The sequence below is a fragment of the Strix aluco genome, chromosome 1 (genome assembly GCF_031877795.1).
Source record: "Strix aluco isolate bStrAlu1 chromosome 1, bStrAlu1.hap1, whole genome shotgun sequence".
NCBI lineage: Eukaryota > Metazoa > Chordata > Aves > Strigiformes > Strigidae > Strix > Strix aluco.
In genome coordinates this window covers 14160718-14180787 of record NC_133931.1, presented here as the reverse complement: position 1 = coordinate 14180787, position 20070 = coordinate 14160718, and the positions used below count along the sequence as shown (strand labels likewise).

Sequence of the window (20070 nt, the reverse complement as noted above, 5' to 3'; positions counted from 1 at the left end):
TGCAGTCTTCCTCCCTGTAGCACACAGGCCTTCTGTAGCACGGACTTATTTCCCCCCGGCTTCTTTTTCGGTGTTCTAAGCACACCATATGGCATACCACATCAAAAGATGGCCAAAGCTTCAGGATGAAAAATTATGGTCGGCGACAAAATACTTCTTTGGTCACAATGAAGAGGCTAAACTACAGGCGAAGCACATTGTGTGGAGAAACGCTTTCTAGGAAGTTGCTGAAGATTGCAAGATAAAACCCGACAGGACATAAAAAATGACCATCACAAATCTCACCACCTCCTCGTTCCTCCAAGATGCATCTTTTAATAATATTTTTCATATCTCTTAACAGGACTCCTGTACGCACACACACACGTTTGGTACTTGCACTGCTTTCTCTGAAGAGTTGTGGTTTTAGTGTAATTTGGCTCCAAAGTAAGTTTGCTTTTGCTTAGCACCACCACAGTAACTTCAGTGGGCATATTCACCTAAAAAGATAAGGAAACTGCAGGCCTGCACAGACATGCATTCAGCAACACCTCACCATCAATTCCGTACGGTACACACACCCAGCATTCTAGAAAAGGCTTTCAGAAGAACCGCATAGTCTATTACAGAAATAATAAACAGCTCAAGCCACTGGGTTTTTTTTACATCCCCAAAGACAGAATGAGTTCTACACAAACAATTCCCTTTTTCTGAACTAAGACTGGCATTCTCTCACTCATCACACTGTGTAAGGATGAATCACCTGTTTTGCCAAAGAGCGAATCAGATCAATTACTGACAGTGTGCTGTTCATGGGAGCTCTGTGACCAGAAATATTCACTGCTCTTACTGCATGGAATTCAAGTTTTACAACTTTGAGAGTGAGATACTTCATTTCAGTAAACAATGTACTGTTTCCAAGAGATGTAAATATTCATTAAAAATGTATCAATTCTTTAATAATAGTATTAAAATAAATGCAATTAAATACCAGATCATACAACACAGAGTACAGGTGGTATTTAACAAAGTAATATCTATTCTTAACTGTTTCAAATACAATAATTTTTATAATCTTTCCAAATACAACACCTGTCAAAAACATTCTGTATAGAAGGGTTGTCTGAGATGCACAGATGCTTCCATGTTAAAATAACTTTTTTTCAAGGAGGAGAGACATTCCCAATGGCTTCTTTTATTGTTATTACTTCCTTCGAAAATCTTTAGGTCTGGAAAAAAAAAAAAAAAGGTGCTTTAAGAAATATATGGGAACTGCAGTGACTTTGCTTTAAGGATGCAGTAACAGCCATATCTATGTTTATTTCCTTATTCCGGTGCTTGAAGGTTTTGTGCTGATAAAGATTAGTATTTTCTGGATTACATAAAAAAGACAGAACAAATCAAAGATGTTTATTAAGACCTCTAAGAATTTACAGACATCAGGACTAGCTGGTCAACGTGTTTCTTATGAGCCACTCCTACTTTCCAAAGCAAAACAAAAAGCATCTTTAACTGAATGCAGTCTCACAATGACTTTAAATATGAATATTAATTTGTCTCCACTTCTAAAAAGTTAGTAATCCGTGCATAAGATAGCAAGTTTTAAGTTAACAGCACAGTCCACCACAACACTACTAGAATAATTAAGACTGGTGACTTAAAGAAAAACCTAAAATCTTAAAGGTTCTGCAATCCCTTCTGCTTGGGTGACAAATGCAGAAAACTCTCAGACAACAGACCGCTGTTTGTAATCCTCTGCCATTTTCCATCCAAGCGTACGTCACTCTCCCTGCCTGCCACACATCCACCGGCCGCAGAAACCACACTCTCCCTGAACCTACAAGGTTCAGACTAGATCATGGTTTTTAGAAGAATGCTACGTTTGAAGGCTAGATGCAAGCCTACATCCCTAACAGGTCCTGGAGAGAAGTTAGGTCTCTGCCCAGTCGCTTCTAAACAAGTGAACGGTGCAGGCCGACAGTCCCTGACGTGCCTGGGGTGCACAGCGTGTGCGCACAGCGTCAACGGGCTGCTCCTCACAGCACACCTCACCCACACGCTAACACACTGCCTGCGACAATACTACCTGCCATAAACCCAGTGGCCCTTTATTCTTGACTTTATTCTGATTGCTTCTTGCATATACAAGTCAATACAGGTAATGTGAACTGGGTCTCCCTAGAACCGAACAAGAGATGTAATAACCAAGGTTTTGTAAGCATGTAATGGGAAACAGGGTCAGTGGATTTGCTGTGAAGTTGAATGAAAACAGTCTGGAATTCAGGAAAGGCTCCAATCCACAACAGTAAACCAAGTGAAACTTACAATGGTGGTAAATTTTATCATTAATTTTGTTCATCAATGAAAATTAAAAGCAGATAGCAATGGAAGCAGGGAGCTTACTTTGGAGACAGAGAGTTTAGATGGCTGCAGAGATGCCATATGGAAATCTATACACTTAATGAGTCATTAAAATCATATGTGGCAGATCTAGTGTTTTTCAACCAATAGCACTGCAAAGTGAAGTCATTCACGCAATTCCTGTACAAGCCTGTAGGTTCTTATGTGAAAGCAACTCTGGAATTCAGACTGTGCTATTTCAAGTCTAACATATCAAATTTGATGATTATATGAATTTTAGAGAACAACTATGAAGACAAGCTAGTGTTCATACTGTAATGAATCATAAAGCTTCTTTGTTTTGCATTTAAATGGCATATTCTGTACTAACATTTGGACTTGTATCTTTTGTGCATGAAAGAACTGCTGTAAGCACGATACCCATTGTTTACATACTTGCTTAATGCTGGACTTGAACATACTCCACGTTTGATGGCAAGTATGCACTGCAAAGTCAAGTCACATTTCCTAGAATCCTGGATTTCAGTACTCAGACACATTCCACATTTTGTAACTCAGATCACATCCCTGCATACCAGAATGTATATTGCATTATATCACACTGTCCCATATTAAGAGAGCGGGATTTTGAGAAATTCTCAGCAGTGACTTTAGAAGTTTTATCACTGCATCCATCCTAGACAGGTGGGCCAGTGCTGAAGGGTTTTAGAGGTGCAGCATGGTAAAGACATCATTGTCTTGCAGCTTATAGTTATCACTCTTTTTTTATAGGCCAATTCATCCTCTTGCACATTGCTCAAAGTATTTTGCATTTTTCTTCGAATGGCACATTTAAGACTTCAACCTAGGGTTATGCTGGAGTGTGGCAGAGCTAGGGGTCTCACAGTACTTTATTCTGGGGTGAAAACCTCCCCCTTTTTTTCTTTCTTGTAATCTGCATTTCAGCATTAACGCTCATTGTCTTAAAAGTTAAATGCATAAAACATTGGGCTCTTAGTTTGCAGTCTTACAAAGTTAATGAAGCTTAAAGGCAGGATTTTCTACACTGAAACACTTGTGTGAACAAATACAAAAGTTTTTAAAGCCTTTTCTAGTGCCATAGTAGGCTTTTCTGCCTACTAGTACTTGGCTTTTGGAGGCCACAATCTCTGCCTTTAAAGAGTCTTTGGCACTAGGAAAGCTAAGCCTTGAAAAACACTGCCTTTGGCAAATAAATATTTTGTCAGCTGAAGAATATGAACCCACAAAAACCTTGTCTACTCAGAGAGAATTATGAACTACTTGTGAACACCAATGGATAACTGCTCATTGATAAATGACATAAATCCGTGCAAGAGTGTTCTTCTTTGATGGCAGCGCTTTGCCCTTCCTCAGCAGAGCACTGGGATTATGCATTTGGAACCAAGGAAATGGTATCTCCTAGAAGAGATGGTTCAGAAATTCACCCGAAGGCAAGACTTCACATAGCTGCTTTTTTTTTTTAAAAAAAAGGTAACATTCTTGGGGAAAAAAAATTTGCTGTATATTGACACCAGGCTCCAAGACAGGGGAAATAAGAGGCAGAATGCAGGAACTAGCATCTCTGAAATCTATGCTGAAAGGCAAAGTATTATGGGTTCACTGAAAATATGCAACATTAGTCTGTGCAGCAGATGTCTGCCACCAAAGCACATAAAAAAAAATATTTGTGCCACTAACATTTTATACAGCACATAAAAAGCATTAAGACACAGTCCAGTGAATTCTAGGCAAAATACTCAGCAAATTAAATTAACATCCAATTACGCCATGCCTCTCAGTGCTTCTCTCTCAACAAATACTTTACCATTGAGTAAAAGACCCTGAAGAGCTGGTCCTAAACTCTAGTTACAGATTTTAAATCTCTTAATTCTCCCAACTTTTTTCCATGCTCACAGCTATCAGAAGAGGAATACAGTTGATGTAAAATTTTGACAACCCACAGTCACTGAACCTTACAAAACAGATAAACCTGCACATATGTGCAGTTGATAGAATCAGTTTTTTCCATGGTAAACAAAAGGTTCTCAGTGGTCCCCACTGTAACTGGTAGTGCTTTTGCCTTCTCAGAACTGCAGAATTAAGGTATTCCAAACAAATGTTGTCTTTTGCTACAGATGCCAGTCCACAGTCTTGAACACTGAAGAAACCAAATGGACGAAGAGAGTTTTTCCATTTACAGGGAAACTGTAACTTTTTTTCTTTGTTCCCACTTCAAGAAGTAAGACTGAGGTCAAACTAAACCCTAGAACACGGGCTAAAGTTTTCTATAGAGGCACAGTAGGTCTGATTCAGTCTATTCTAGTCTGATTTCCCTCACACATATACCTGAGCATACCTCTTTGTAAACCAATACTCTACAAAGCTTTTCTACTCAAATATGTCAGATTTCTAAATAGCCTTGGATTTGCCTTCATTTTGAAAAGGACTGCTATTACGGAATCACAGAATCATTCAGGTTGGAAAAGACCCTTGGGACCATCGAGTCCAACCATCAGCCCTACTCTACAAAGCTCTCCCCTACACCATATCCCCCAACATCTCATCTAAACAACCCTTAAACACATCCACCTCACTGGGCAGCCTATTCCACTGTCTGACAACTCTTTCTGTGAAAAATTTTTTCCTAATGTCCAGAATATTCTTATCTCTTGATCAGTGCCAGCTGTTAATTGTAATAATTTCAGCATATGTTAATCCAGTCTACAATACAGAGAAACAGTACAGTATCAGGAGTGAATGTGCATGCCTTTAAAAAAAACATTTCTGAAACTAAGTTCCATTACGTAACAAAATAAGCAAATGCCTCCTTAAAACATCAAAATCATATCTATATGCACCTATAGTTTGTGTCTTTTGAGCTTCCACCATAAATCCCACATCAGAGAAGCTCTATCAGTGACAGGAGTAATGCTACTGTTGCATATGCTATAAATCATATAGTTAAAACTACTGCGGACCTGTGACATTGCCAGTTTACGATTCTGTAGAAAGCAGAATAAAACTTTGTATTTACTGAGGAAACAAGTTATTCAGAGTGTAAGAGAAAACAGAATTTAAGGCAGATTAACAAGACTGAACTGTTAGTACTAATTTCAAAATGGGAACTGAGATTAAATAAAGACAACCGTCACTGAAATATCCTTAAAAATATTACATCCTTGTCTCAAAAAGATGTCAAGATTAGAAAACAAAAGTTCTCAACTTCCTGTTCTGCCTCTTTATAACTTATTCCAAGATATCAACAGATTCTGAATAAAATATTAAGAAGAAAATAGTGGAAAGCCAGTTCTTCCTGGCTCACTACTACAAACTATTTTCAGCATGCTATTAGCAAACACAGAGTGATCTCCAAGAAAGGGATCTGTGAACTACCTGTGGCCCATGAAGACTCTATATGCAGCCTGCAGCATTACAGGCTCAGTAGAGCAGAAAGAGGAACGGCACAACTGATTTATAAACTTAAGAGAAGTTTGTTTTATATTTTAAAGAACCTGAACATCCTTATTATAGGGCTTTGTGAATGTCGATATCCTTTCATAATTATTTGAATGTAATGAAAATCATGGGCTAACGGTACACTCTGTATAAAGGATAAAATGTCCACTTGTGAACACACTGTTAAAGGTTGGATTTACAACACTCAACAGAATACGCAAAATGTTGGTGGAATTAAGGATCAAATGGAACAGTTATTTAAACTCTCAGAAATAATGTGCTGTACTTAAGGGATTCTGAAGACACCCTATACACCCACGTTATTTTTAGTGATTAAAAAAATCAGAGCAATTTGTGAAATCTCACTGAAACACAAAACTGACATTCTTTCTCAAAATTAGAGCCATTCAGATTTACTAACAAGCTCAAAAGATTAGTTGGAGGGGCTAATTCAGATGTGCCACTGCTTCAGATACCATTCACCTACAAATGTTCTGAGGGTCCTGGTGGACACCAAGTTGAACACAAACCAGCAATGTGTCCTTGCTACAAAGAAGGCAAATGGTATCCTGGGCTGATTAGCAGCAGGTTGAGGGAGATGATCCTTCCCCTCTACTCAGTGCTGGTAAGGCCACACCTGGAGTACTGTGTCCAGTTCTGGGCTCTGCAGTACAAGAGAGACATGGACACACTGTAAAGTCCAGTAAAGGGCCACAAAGATGATTATGGGACTGGAGCACCTCACATATGAGGACAGGCTGAGAGAGTTGTGACTATTCAGCCTGGAGAAGGCTCAGGAGGATTTCATCAAAGTCTATAAATACCTGAGGGAGGGTGCAGAGAGGATGGAGCCAGGCTGGCAATAGGACCAGAGGCAATGGCCACAAACTGAAACACAGGAGGTTTCCTCTGAACATCGGGAAACGCTTTTTTACTGTGAGGGTGACTGAGCACTGGAGCAGGTTGCCCAGAAATGTTGTGGAGTCTCCATCCTTGGAGATACTCAAAAGCTGTCTGGACATGGTCCTGGGCAACTGGCTCCAAGTGGCCCTGCGTGAGCTGAGGGATTGGACCAGATGACCTCCAGAGGTCCTTTACAACCAACTGGTCTGCTGTAATACAATGACGCAGTTAGAACTGCTCTTCTGACAGAACTGTACCTGTGTGAAACCTGCACAGACACTGAAGACAGAATTCACAATGGCAAGCTTTAGCCTAAGGAGGTAAGTCTCTTCAAGTCATCTCTAAAGTCAGCGAAGAAAGGCAGGGCTTCCCCAAAATACTTTAAGTAAAGATCCATTTTATTTATTCCAAATGAAGCTTAAACTACCCGTGCTAAATTAATACTGAAGTTTGGTGATCATACATGTTAGAAGAAGAACAACTTAAGCAGCTTCCCTAACAACCCCCATCAATTCTAATGTACACCACTTAATGCAGCTGCATAAAACAAGGTTATCCTTAATCTAGGTCAGTTCCCTCATTCTCTTTCTTCTGTTGCTACACAAGCAGAATGGAAAGGCAGGAAAAGTGATGGATAATACTTAAAAAATAGCCTTCTTGCCAGCAGAAATGCTCATGAAGCTATGACCTCAGCCTCTGAATATCTCAGATGGCAAACAGAAATGAACAGTATAAAAAGATCTACTTGCATAGTTGCAACTATGATGGGACACCCCCCCTTCCCCCCAAATATTCAATATTCTTTTTCAGTATGATGTGAAGTGTTCTTCCTAGGGTATTTTTCCTGTGAAAGTGGACAGAACAGAGACCCTTTCCAAAAGTTAAATGTGTTCAATTTTCAGCTCCTGGAGTGAATATTTATTTCCATCAATTCTGAACAGACTCACTGCACAGTTCCATCTTTATTAAATTCTTGTCAGCACATTCCAGCAAAGATGTTTCCCTTTGCCTAGCAATGTTTTGTTGAGATAAAACAGCCTCAGAAATAATAAAATAAAATAAGGGGAGGGTGTTACTCTGTGAAGGCCAAATCTAAGTAATCACCAGTCTGTGTTATACTGCAACTATTTTGATTTCAAAAATACCTAGGCCAACTTCATGGCTTTATTTCTAAGCAAGCAACAGAACACCTTGCAATACAGTCCTTACAGCAGACAGATGAAAAACAGCATTACTTATCTCAAAGAAATAATAAGGTTAAGGCTCCAGAGTAATACATGACACTGTCTATTTTATATGTAAAGAAGTTATTTTATAATCCTTTACAGCATTTTGATTATCAGACAAGCCTTTAAAAAACATATTCTCTTCATTTTTGATAAGTCAGAATACCTCTTCAAAATTATGTATTTTAACCCTAATTATTCTCTCTCTTAGAACTTCTAAATGCATTTTATTAGTTATAATTAGGATTAGTTATAACAGTATCATTTATAATGGACATTGTTCTTCCTTCTTCTTCCAAAAGAAGTTACACATCTCCTTACTTTTTTCAACTACATGCTGCTGACAAAATAGCATTTGATAACATGACCTTATCTTCTTTCAAGCTCAAAAAAACAGGATAGTCATCTCTCCATAAACAATCTCTACTCAGAATAGTTTTGTTGTTACATTGCATTGTCTGAGGCATTTCAAAAGACATTATACAAACTCAAATTTCATGGAGTTACTACAGTCATTTGTGTGCTTGCAAGCATGTATTCATGACTGCTAACTAATGGTTTTGAAGCTGTCCCTGCGAAGGAATAAGATTGTCAGTGCTGCAGAAGAAGTGACCTGTCAATACCTGCTCTTGACTCAGCAATGCACACCTGGTTTGGAAGCTTCAAAGATCTCAAATTGCATTTTTCACTTCACCTGCAGGCAATTATCTCACCCTTGGAGAATGTGACCCAGAGAGCCAGAGCTCCCTGTACTTTCTGCAATCTCACTAGCAATAACAATGAGTGTTCAGAAAGGATTTAACCTTGCATCAGCACTGTAAAAGGTCAGTGCCTTACAGCTAACTAACGCTGCACACTAATAAACTGACAAAGAGATGAAAGCTGTGGTACAAGAGCAAAAGTTGAAAAGGATAGCCTTAGAATTCTGTTAAGACTTCTCTGCTTCCATGAATGAGAAAAAAACACTCCAGATGCATCAAAAACCCCATAAAAACTAATAACCATCCTGTATGAAAGGAACATCCATCTTTTCCATTCACAGTCTGTGCAACACTCCCTATTACTTAAAAAATTTAATGTCTGGTAGGATTCCCATTTGCATGGGTTATCCAACAAAAGTATCAGTCTTAACTCACAGTTATCAAAATGTTTTCAGAGTAACTCATGCCAGAGGATTTTAGGTTTGTGGCTGCTATAATGGACTTTTTTTCCACTGGCTTTTTTTCTCCTTTTTTAAATTTTTTTCCCCCCGTTTCCTGAAGAACAGTGGAGAGTTCCTCAAATAGCTGAATGACTGTGTAGTTTTTCAAAAGCTCTGTGATTTTTCTACACAAATTTCAAGAATTCTAAGTAACAACAGGGTATTAAAACCTCTTCAAGCTTGGCTGAAAATACGAAACACAAAGAACTGTAGTTTAATTACTGCTAAAGTACTTCTAAATTATCCCCAAATTTGTTAAGTAGTTAACCAGTGATACCCACTGGCTCATAAATGTATTTTTTAGGAGAGTTTATAAACAGCACGGTTTCTAACAAAAGACGACAGGTAGGGGAAGACCAATTAATCACAAGACTTGTGGATTGATCACGCCACTATCTAGCCCTCAGTCAGTCTATGATCCAATTACTCTGAGGTAGCAGGCACACTAGATCTGTATTACTGTAATGCTCTTCATATTTATGGAAAGCACAATCACAGGAATGTGGGATTATTGCTAACTGATGACAGTCTGCTGCTTACACAGGATAATTCTATGGCTCATCTTTCACATCCGCTTATTAATAATAATAGGTGTTTTTTAGCCTTTTCTTATAATAAAAGGTTGCAAATCATTTGTTTTTGTATAAAACTGTTGCACAATACACATATGAAATTTGTGGTCTACCTGGCCTACTTTTTACGGTTTATTTATTAATACAACTATAAAACTTTGAGTATCTTAAGATTCATTCTTATAGGGAAACTTAAAAGACAGACTTCAACACAGAGCCAAAATTTACTGTAATCTCCGAAACCAGAGGAATATATATAGTTTTCAGGTACACTTTGCAAGTTGTGCCAAAGTCAATAGCTATTAGGTAAGTGCACTATAGCTAAAGGGGATTTCTGAACACATTTCATCTGTTTGACTAATCACACTAGTAAATCAAAAACCAAGGATTAGACATGGCTATCATTCCCTGTAAAACTAAATTATGTGGTTACACTCAAATATCAACAGCGTTTGGAGCTGGGGGGAGTTGAATCGTTTTTCTACTCAAGATGTACCCACTATCACAGGGTAGCTCTATGCCTCTGGTAAAATAATCAGTGAAACAGCTAATGCTACTTAAACTATCATTAAATTTCCAATAACCACCTTGGCCTATTCTAAAGTGTGAACTTCTTGCTCTGCTTGGGGCAAAAAAACCTTTCTCGTACTGGCGTAGTTCTCAGGCAGACTATCATCTTGACTAAAAGGCATTTCTGAAAGTATTACTTATTTCACTTGGGAGAATAAACCACAGTAACAGAAGCTGCATTCAGTAACAAAACAGAGTGAGAAAAGGTGGATTTACTGATACTATTAGTGCCAGTACAGCTATAGTGACTAACCCTTTCCTGCACACACAAAACACAAATCTTTTCTGGTCCTCGACTGCAGCTTGGGTTTTTTTCTACATAAAACTAGCACTTGTTTTAATTTTTAAAAATCATGTTATCTAAACCAATGCTAATATGCTTATTACATAAGAATGGCTTATTAGAATTTAAAATAAACTGGTCACAACCCCAGTTTTCCTAAAAACAAATTAAGCAAAACTGAACTAAGCTCTTTAAAAATTACCATCAATCCCAGATTCTGACCTGGATTATATGAATTCTGTCTGTAAAATAATTTAAGTTAAATCAATGTGAACTTCATGTGTACATGTGAACTTCATCTCAGCAGGATGACGCTTTTTGCAAATGAAAGGCTGATATATTCTGCTAAAAACTGTAGGACTGTAGAAAGAACAGCACTGTACACTTGGCTTTGTCCAAACAATTACGTTATTCTTCAAATAAACAGAGAAGTGGGTAAAGGCATGGTGAAATGCTTTCCAGACTTACTGTCAGCACCAGAAGTGAAAAAAGTAAATCTAGACATTTATAAAAGAGCAATTAAAAAATAATCTAATTCTAATTTAATCTGGGCAAGTAGTTCTACAGTATCATATACAATATCTCATATTTCTTGTTCAATTCCCATTAATTTAGTTTCTGTTCTCACATGTGAGATCAACACATTTTAGGGGAAGGGGAAAGTTGCTTTGGAACTTTCTTTTGGAGAGCCTCTTCAGCTGAAGTAAAAGTCCCCAAGTTACCCATTTATTAAATCTCTTACCTTCAACTCTAGTTTTAGCTACAATGTAAGATACTCCCAGGTAAAGGGTATGAGAATCAGTAGCACTGGTGTGTTTTATGCATGCTAGAGAAAAGCTAGTAAATTCATTTTAATAGTCTAAACAATCTAAACATGAATTTGTCAGATTTCTAAGATGATTAAGCTACTGACCCTTCTCGATTAGTATCCAGTTGCTGCCTGTGGTTAAAACCTAATGTAGAGAAGAGCAATTTTCTTCTCAAGTATCTAACTGTGTGGCTTTTTGTCCCCAGGAATTTAGGTCCAGCTATGGTAGCCTGAAATGTGAGACTCAGTTACCTTTAAGACTTTCGTTAAATTAAATCCTACAAAAAAATCATGAGATATTTTTATGCCCTTGCTATGAAAAAAAAAAAGTTACCAGTGATAGTTCCCAGATTTTAATAGGGGTTAATGATCTACAGTTAGTTACTGGAATTCCTACTGAGAACCAAAAAAGCCACAGAAAATGAACTTCCAGAGGGATTCCTCGAAGAGTACATTGGAACAGGATTGGGCTGTATTGGCAGGATATCTTTTTCCTGGTTTATACAGTTTCTGTTTTTAGGAAAAAGTAAGACTGGCTCAAGTCCTTCACAGAAGTTTGTGTTGGCCACCTCTTCTCTGAACACTGATACATGCTGGCCCTACTTTGTGAGAGATGAGCACTCAAGTTGGAGGGGCCATACTTATTTTTAGTACAGAAATACCCCATAGCCCAAGACAAGAATCAAACACAGGACACGAGGCACACTACAAACACAATTCAAACCCCCAAAAGCTGTAGACACACTCTGCAGCTAAGTTGGAACGAAGAAAATGGGTGGAGTATTTTTATTTCAGTGCAGAATTTTCAAAGGCTCATGAATGAACTCGGGATGGTCCTTATAAATATTGCTCAAGACTTCACCATCTTTGAAGGAAATCTTTATGGTTTTCTTTCTGAGATTCTCCATATAGCTGGATTAACCAGCCCCAATTTTTCATTTATTATACCTTACATTTCATTGTAGAACAAAAACTATTTCATAAACTTGGTATTAACTGCAGGTTACAATCTTTGTAACAGAGCACATCACTGAAAATACTCCAAATATTTTTGTATCCAATATAATGCGAGGTGTCTTTTGGTGGTGATTCCCTGAAAAGTTACATGAAGAAATTAACAGACAAAAACACTTCATAAAGTAAAACTGCCAGCACCTCACCTTTATAAAAGTACTGTTTATAACGTCATTCCAGCCACATATCCAGGATATCTCTGCCGCCTTCTTCAGCTCTGCCACTAGTACATCCCAGAAATAGTTTGACTAAAACTAGGAACTTACACTAGAAACTGTAGAACTGGGCAAGACAACTACTGTTGCAGTTATCTTGTAAGAGAACAAACAGAAAGGGCAACTGCGGCTGAGAGGATCTCTTAATCCAAAAGCCCTTCTGTTTACCAATGCCTACAAATTTGTGTGCTAGGAACATCAGCAGTAGGCTTCAGGTAGCCTGAGGTTGGCAAGGCTAGCTCTAAGAACACAAAGCTAGGGAGGAACTGTGGAAGTTACAACCACCGTTATCATTAGCACAGAATGTATAAGAGGATTATCAGAGCCATCTGCAGTCCCTAAGTGCCCAACATGCTTGTGTTTCATCACCTACAAACTTTTCTTTCTGAGAACATTGTGATTCTCTGCTTTCAAAGCCATGGAGCACTGCTGATGAGCTACCAAGAATCTGTGTGACACGCCATGGGGGTGACACACAGTGTCAATACTGGGACCCTGACCAGCCAGTGCTGTTCAGCTGAAACAAAATTACAGCTTCAGACCAGGTTCTGCAATCCCCTGACTCAGAGCAGGATGTACAGATGGGGGCCAGAAATCAGGCAAGTTCCTCAGAAAAATAAACGTTAAAAAGGTGTTCGGTTTTCTTAAACCATATTTTGGAGTTTACAATACATCAAGCTTTAAAAACGTCAAAAGTGTTCAAGGACTTTTTTCCCCAGAAAGACAAGTGAAAGGCTGTCTGGCCCGAGGAGGACTCCTATTAAGAAGGCTGGCAGCGGAACAGGCGCTCAGTATGCACACCAGCACCAGCCCAAGTGCACTCCTGGAAATCAGATGGCTCTGCTTTCTTAAGGGAAACTCTCAGGAATGCATCCATCTGACTGGAACAACACAGAGCTGCTGTTCTATATATTTGGTAACATTCTTATTCAAATACTTTTTCAAATACAATTTCCTGCCTTTAAAACTGTCTAAAAACATATATATACACCTAGACAGTTAAACAACTTTAAAATGGTATATAACAGGAAAATTTACACATGAATCTGATGTATCCCTGCTTTTATGGAACAGGATTGTTTTCTTAGTCATATATGACTGTTGAATTCTGTGATGATTTCTGTTTAAAACTCATTTAAAAGACATACAATCTGAAACTTCAAACACTTGAAATAATGGTTTCATTCATGGTAAGAAGCTACAAAAATCAAACTCTGTCAAAGGAACTAGTTTTTGATCTTTCTCTCTTCTAAATGTGTCTGGAAAAGACAAAATTTAACTTCCCTGTATCTACATTGTTTTCCACCACACTTATTTCAGACCTCTCCATCAAGGACCTAAACGAGAAGCTCTGCACAACTTGGGAAGTCAATTGGTTCTGGATAAGGATAAAAGGAAAGAATGCTCAAAGAAATGAGCCAGCAGTGTGCCCAGGTGGCCAAGAAGGCCAACGGTATCCTGGCTTGTATCAGAAATAGCGTGGCCAGCAGGGACAGGGAAGTGCTCTTACCCATGTACTTCACACTGGTGAAGCCGCACCTCGATTACTGTGTTCAGTTTTGGGCCCCTCACTACAAAAAGGACATTGAATTACTCGAGCGTGTCCAGAGAAGGGCAACGAAGCTGGTGAAGGGTCTGGAGCACATGTCGTACGAGGAGTGGCTGAGGGAACTGGGGGTGTTTAGTCTGGAGAAGAGGAGGCTGAGGGGAGACCTCATCCCCCTCTACAACTACCTGAAAGGAGGTTGCAGAGAGCTGGGGATGAGTCTCTTTAATGAGGTAACAAGCAATAGGACAAGAGGGAATGGCCTCAAGTGGCACCAGGGAAAGTTTAGACTGGTCATTAGGAAGCATTTCTTTACAGAACGGGTTGTTAGGTGTTGGAATGGGCTGCCCAGGGAGGTGGTGGAGTCCCCATCCCTGGAGGTGTTTAAAAGTAGGGTCGACATAGGGATATGGTGTAGTTGAGAATGGTCGGTGTTAGGTTAATGGTTGGACTAGATGATCTTCAAGGTCTTTTCTAACCTAGATGATTCTGTGACTCTGTGAAAATCTCTCTCATTGGAAATATTCTGACATTTAATTCTCTGCTTTCATGGAGCAGGATCCTGCCTGATGTCCTGTCATAAAGTCTGTTGTGGTGGAAGTAGGGGTGACGGGAAGACTCCACTCTGAAAAACAAACTACTTGCTAGGTTTCCACACCGGACCAGTGCTTCCCTTAAAAACCATTTCTCTGTTTTAGTGTTCCACTTGGATATCCTATATTTGTCTATGGTGTGTCAGTCTCTAATTACCAGCAAAACAGCCTTTAAAAAAAATCTACAGCAAGACATTTTGATACAAAATATAGGTAAAAAGTCCAGTGAGATCATTAGCAGCATTGAGCATGTTCTCTTCACATTCCAAATGAAAATTACCTACCTTCAGATTAAAAAGGCTCTTTTCCTCATAATACTAGTAATTGCTCATATAAATTCAGTAATTTATATTCATTCCCTATTACCTGTCTTATGGCTATTTTATATAGTGAGGGACATTTTTTGAGTCTAAGTTTTAATGTAAAACTGTAAATATTAATTTTCTTGTCATAATTGTATTCACCTGTATTTGTTAGCCTTACATACCTTTAATCAAGCTATGCTTTTCATTTGATCTCTTCCATGAAAGGATATAGCTATTTTTAAAGTTCTAGTACCAACTACATTTTTTTTTTCATAAAATGTGCCACAAAGTGTTTCCCTCTAACCACTTTTTTTAAAATCACTCTCAGAGGAATTTCATTCCCTTTTCAACTGCTACCCTTTGTTGAATAGAGTGGTCACCAGGCTCAGAACTTCATGGAAGAGAAATAATAATTATAAAAAAAAGTCATGTAAGGCAGGAAGACTTATTAAAACCATTTGAAGAAAAAAAGAGTTTATAGTTTTTCTGCATCTTTCAATTTCTGGTTTGTTGTAGGGACTACTCTTACTGTTTGAAAGCTATCTATGAGTTCTGCAGAAGCTCACAGACCAAAGTACACAACAGTAAACATATAGGCCTTTTATATCCCAAATGCAGAATGCAGGATACAGGACACAGAGGACACGAAAAGGCTACTCATTTTAGCACTGTGTGTTCTCACCCAGACTTCTAAAATCCTAATACAGGATAACAAACAATAGCCTGAGGAAAAGCCAAACAGGACTAACACTACTAGCAACCTATGCATTGGGGTTTTTAAACACAGTTTATTAAAATATTAATCTGTTACTATCTATGTTTGTTCACTTTCATCACATATAAAGAACCATAGAATAATTTGCATTGGAAGGAACCACACTCAAAGTAGGGCTAACTTCAGCATTACATCAGGTTGCTCAGGAACTTGTGCAGTCAAGTTCTGAGCATCTCCAAGGCTGGAGATTCCACTATCTCTCCAGGCAGCCTGCAGCTGGAAAAGAATAAAATGATGAGGAACCCAAACAGAAAGTCAGTTTTGCATACTGAGACACACATGTGTTCCTGCAATTTTTGAAAGAATGTTTTTGCTATACACGTCTAAAAAGCTGGCATTAAAGAATATGTAAATATTTAAATCTTTGTTGCTTCCACAGTCTTTCAAAGGAATAATGAAAACATTACTTCTTCCATGGGCTCACACACACTGAAAAAGTTCAGAATGTGGAGTCTATTACAGCCTCATATTTATACAGCCCTTCTTTTAGTGCCTTTGGTGCAAAGCTGTCTATTCTCAGGCACTCCAGCTGGCACTTCAATCAGAACAGCGACTGCTACAATTAAGTCCCCTTTTCAGACTTCCGAGTTTGACTTATCACATCATAAAGTTATTTTACCAAATTTGCTCAATTCTGTATCTTTTATTTCACAACTAACTCCTTCCCCCCCTAGCACTCTTAGTGACAGAGAATCACCAAAATACATTTACTCCCTCAGTCAGGAAGAAAAGAATTATTATTTTTCCCATTACTTCAAATAGGAAACTATTCTCAACATCAAAACTGCCAAAGAAGTGAGCTGAAGGTTAAATTGAAACTTATCTGACATCCACAATGGTCTGGTTGCAGGCCAGGACAAGAAGCTGAAATTACAACAGCGACTACAGCAATGAGCCCTGCGGCTAGTGGAGAGATGGTAGATAACCACCTTCATTCTTGATCCCTCTGCTAGGACTTACTAGTTCCTGAGAGCGGAAAAGAAGGTAGGACTAAAATCTAACACAGCAAAGGTATGGTAGCAGCATTAGGTATGTCCTCCTGCCTTTAAAAGTGGCTCTAGCTAGAGTAGCTGACTGAAGGGAAACCTCTGGGCCAGTCTCTCCACACAGAATGTTAAAGTTCTCCCAAACTCCCCTTTGTTTCTCACTACCCTACCCAGAACCCACTAACTCCACTCCTCTCTAGCATTTTCTCACACTCATTACAGACCCTCTATTCCATTCCTCTCAGGTCCAGCTATTCCCCTGGTTCTTCTCACCAGAATACCCACTTGAATTACCCACCCCTCTCATAGGAGAAGCACTATGATACTCTCATTTGAAAGCCTCAAAATCTGCTTCAGCTGCAGGGCTTCTAAGGCAGCAGCACTCTGCAACCTCTGTAACTACCATGGAGTAAAAAGGTTGTATACAGACAGCATTTGTCGAAAATTGATCAGGATGAGACTGTGAAGGAGAGAAATATAAAAAGGGAATGCATATATTTTCCTGTACTTTGAATTCCTCCAGAGGGAATGGTTCTGAGAAATTTCTGGGAGGAAATTCTAGCTTCAAATCTAGCTTCAAAATAGTGTTCTCACCTGCAGATAAGATCCTTTTCCCCAAGGATCAACATGCTCAAGCAGTCTTCTCAATGCTGACATGAAGTTATTAGGAAACTTAGTTTGATAGCAGTGACTAAATTAGATGGCATCAAGTTTACTTGTCCTCTGCCACGCACACCTGCATGTCAACACAGTTAAGGTGGCCCAGTGCTGAGGAGATGAACTCAGGCAAGACTGTGGCAGTGCGTGGGGACAAAGAAAAGCATGTCAAAAGCTCTGGCAGCGTACCACGGTCTCCTCTGGCAAAAGGGAACAAAAGGGACACTCCCAATTAAGTTAGTTAAAGCTAACCGCCGGATTCCAATTCAGCACTAAATTATCATGTAAGAATCTTTATTTCTATTAGTACTAAAGACAGTTATATGAGAGTATAACATACCACACAGCACAAGAGGCTTATCAGCTTTATTCTAATGCACTGTAAAATTCTGGTCATTGGTGCAGGGGAATTCTCATAGGAACCAAGAGATCTCAGCATTTTCAACTCCACCCAGCAGTGAAGATAAAAACAAACACAGCAATGTGTATAACTGATATAGATTAGAAAAAGTCAGTATCAGCCTACTTATTTCCACCCTGAAGAAGGCTTAAAGCATTACTGGACTTTGTTTCATTTCAACGGAGACTGTAATCTGAGGGACCTCAGATTACACAGAACTGACGCACCGGGTTTATTTTAGTATCATCTAGGATCAGGAGCCTAAGTACAACTGATTTTTTAATAAGCTTTTGACAGTATTAGCCAGATTCATGAGAACACAGAAATACGACAAAAACGTAAGTAATTTTCAAAATGCTCTTCTTTTTATGCTGTCAATGCCCTTCCCCTATTTTAGAATGAAGACCTAAGTCAACCCATATTAAGCAAGCACTATCACAAAGGAGTGACTAAATACTGATACATAAACAAACATGCTTGTTTTTGTGTGCAGAACATACTTTTTTAGGTGTCTTCCACACACCATTCGGCCGAAGTTTAATTTGTCCTACCAAAAAACACATTAAATTCTACATACTGAAAATGAGCAGAAGAGCACAAGTTGGTACTGATCATCTGGAAGACTCCAGATCATACTCTACTTGCTTTATTCCCACAGCTCTTCAACTCTGGTACTTAAAAGAAGCCCAGCTCTAGGAATTCAATACATTTCAAATTTTATCATAAAATAAGCTGTTTAGCAACTGCTCGTTTATTTACTATACACATACAAGATCTGCCCTTCAAGGTCACATCAGTGGTACATGCACAGAGAAAAAGTTAAAAGACACAAGGCAAATATACGGCAATATTTACAACTTCCTGAGTCACGAGCCACATCTGGAGACCCATATTTAATAGCCACTGATGGCCAAACACTTTGCTTTTTCCTACACGTTAACTGCAAGACAGGGAAAGCACCCAAAAAACCAAAAGCAAAATGGTGTGCAACTTCAGTAGTCATCAACCCTTATGACATCAAATGCTTCATCAAATTCAATCACTAAAAGCAGAGGAAAAATACTCCACAAATGAAACGGCTCATCCTGTCTCTGACATGACAAATCAGTGCAACTGTGTACAACTACTATGTGTGTGGATGTGCAAGCACAAATACACATACATAAATACAGAGTTCTATGCAGGCTTCTTCACTTGACTTAGGGCTAGATAAATGACACAGACTAACTTTCTCCTGTTATTACTAGGATTTGCAAGCAAAAGCTCACTAACATTAAGAAGTTTCACTAAAAAAATATTTTGGTTTCTGTTAAACATGTGACAGAACAATGGACCATTACTCAGTTTTCCCCCCAAAGGAATACAAATCCTATAAATACGTGCAAAACGGATACAGACATTTGTCCTACAGAAATTCCTGGGATTTCTTAATTGTATACATCTGGCTTAAGAAGTGAGAGCTGCTGGCCCATAAAAGGAATTATGAGCGCACTCTGACTTTGAACTGCGAGAAGGTCCTTCTCAAGTGTTCATTTACATTATCCTATTACCACTTTTCTTCTGGAAGAGTTACATCTCTTCTCCACATATCTCTGCTGCCTATGAAGGGTAAATGCTCTTGTTTGCACGTCCCTTATAACGCAGAGAAAATACATGCTGTAATTTAAAATGCTTAATTTCCTTTAAAAAAAAAACCAACACACAAACCCCTCCTTTAATATTAATTTTAGCAGGCAAAAAGCACCACGCCCCTTTTAAATGTATACCAACAGTTTTGACCATGCACTAAAAGTTATTTGCTTTCTGTTTTTACTGATAGACCATTTAAGACTATTATTCTTACCTGAATTTCCCCTTCTCTTCATTAATTCAAATTTTGTTTTGTTCCTCCAGATTAACTTTACCTTCCTACTTAACACACCCCCTCTCTTTGTCTTTAAAGGCTTCCTTTGTTTGAAAGGTTACTGGTTTTGCTATTGTACAACGATTTCTTCTACTGTACAAGGCTTGCTACTATGCAGTCACTACTAGCTACAAATCTAAACCACAGAGCTGCTGCAGATCATTCTCTAATAGTGTTCTACAATCCAGTGGACATGAAAATCTACACTGAACCAATTAAATCCTCCTGTAAAATTATGACTTGAACATGACTAAGTGAAACTCAGGAAGTTCCATCTGAACATCAGGAAACACTTTTTTACTGTGAGGGTGACTGAG

The 20070-nt window shown here is 38.6% G+C and overlaps 1 protein-coding gene across 1 annotated transcript in view; it reads right to left on the bottom strand.

The window, feature by feature from the left end:
• Positions 1–291: 291 nt before the first annotated feature.
• The window catches only part of MRPL13 (mitochondrial ribosomal protein L13), a 39428-nt gene continuing 19649 nt past the window's right edge, over positions 292–20070 (bottom strand). The window contains exon 7 of the mRNA XM_074848815.1: positions 292–1208. Within this exon, the coding sequence (XP_074704916.1) occupies positions 1184–1208 (25 nt within the window). The 3' untranslated portion in view covers positions 292–1183. The remainder of the gene's footprint in view (positions 1209–20070) is intronic.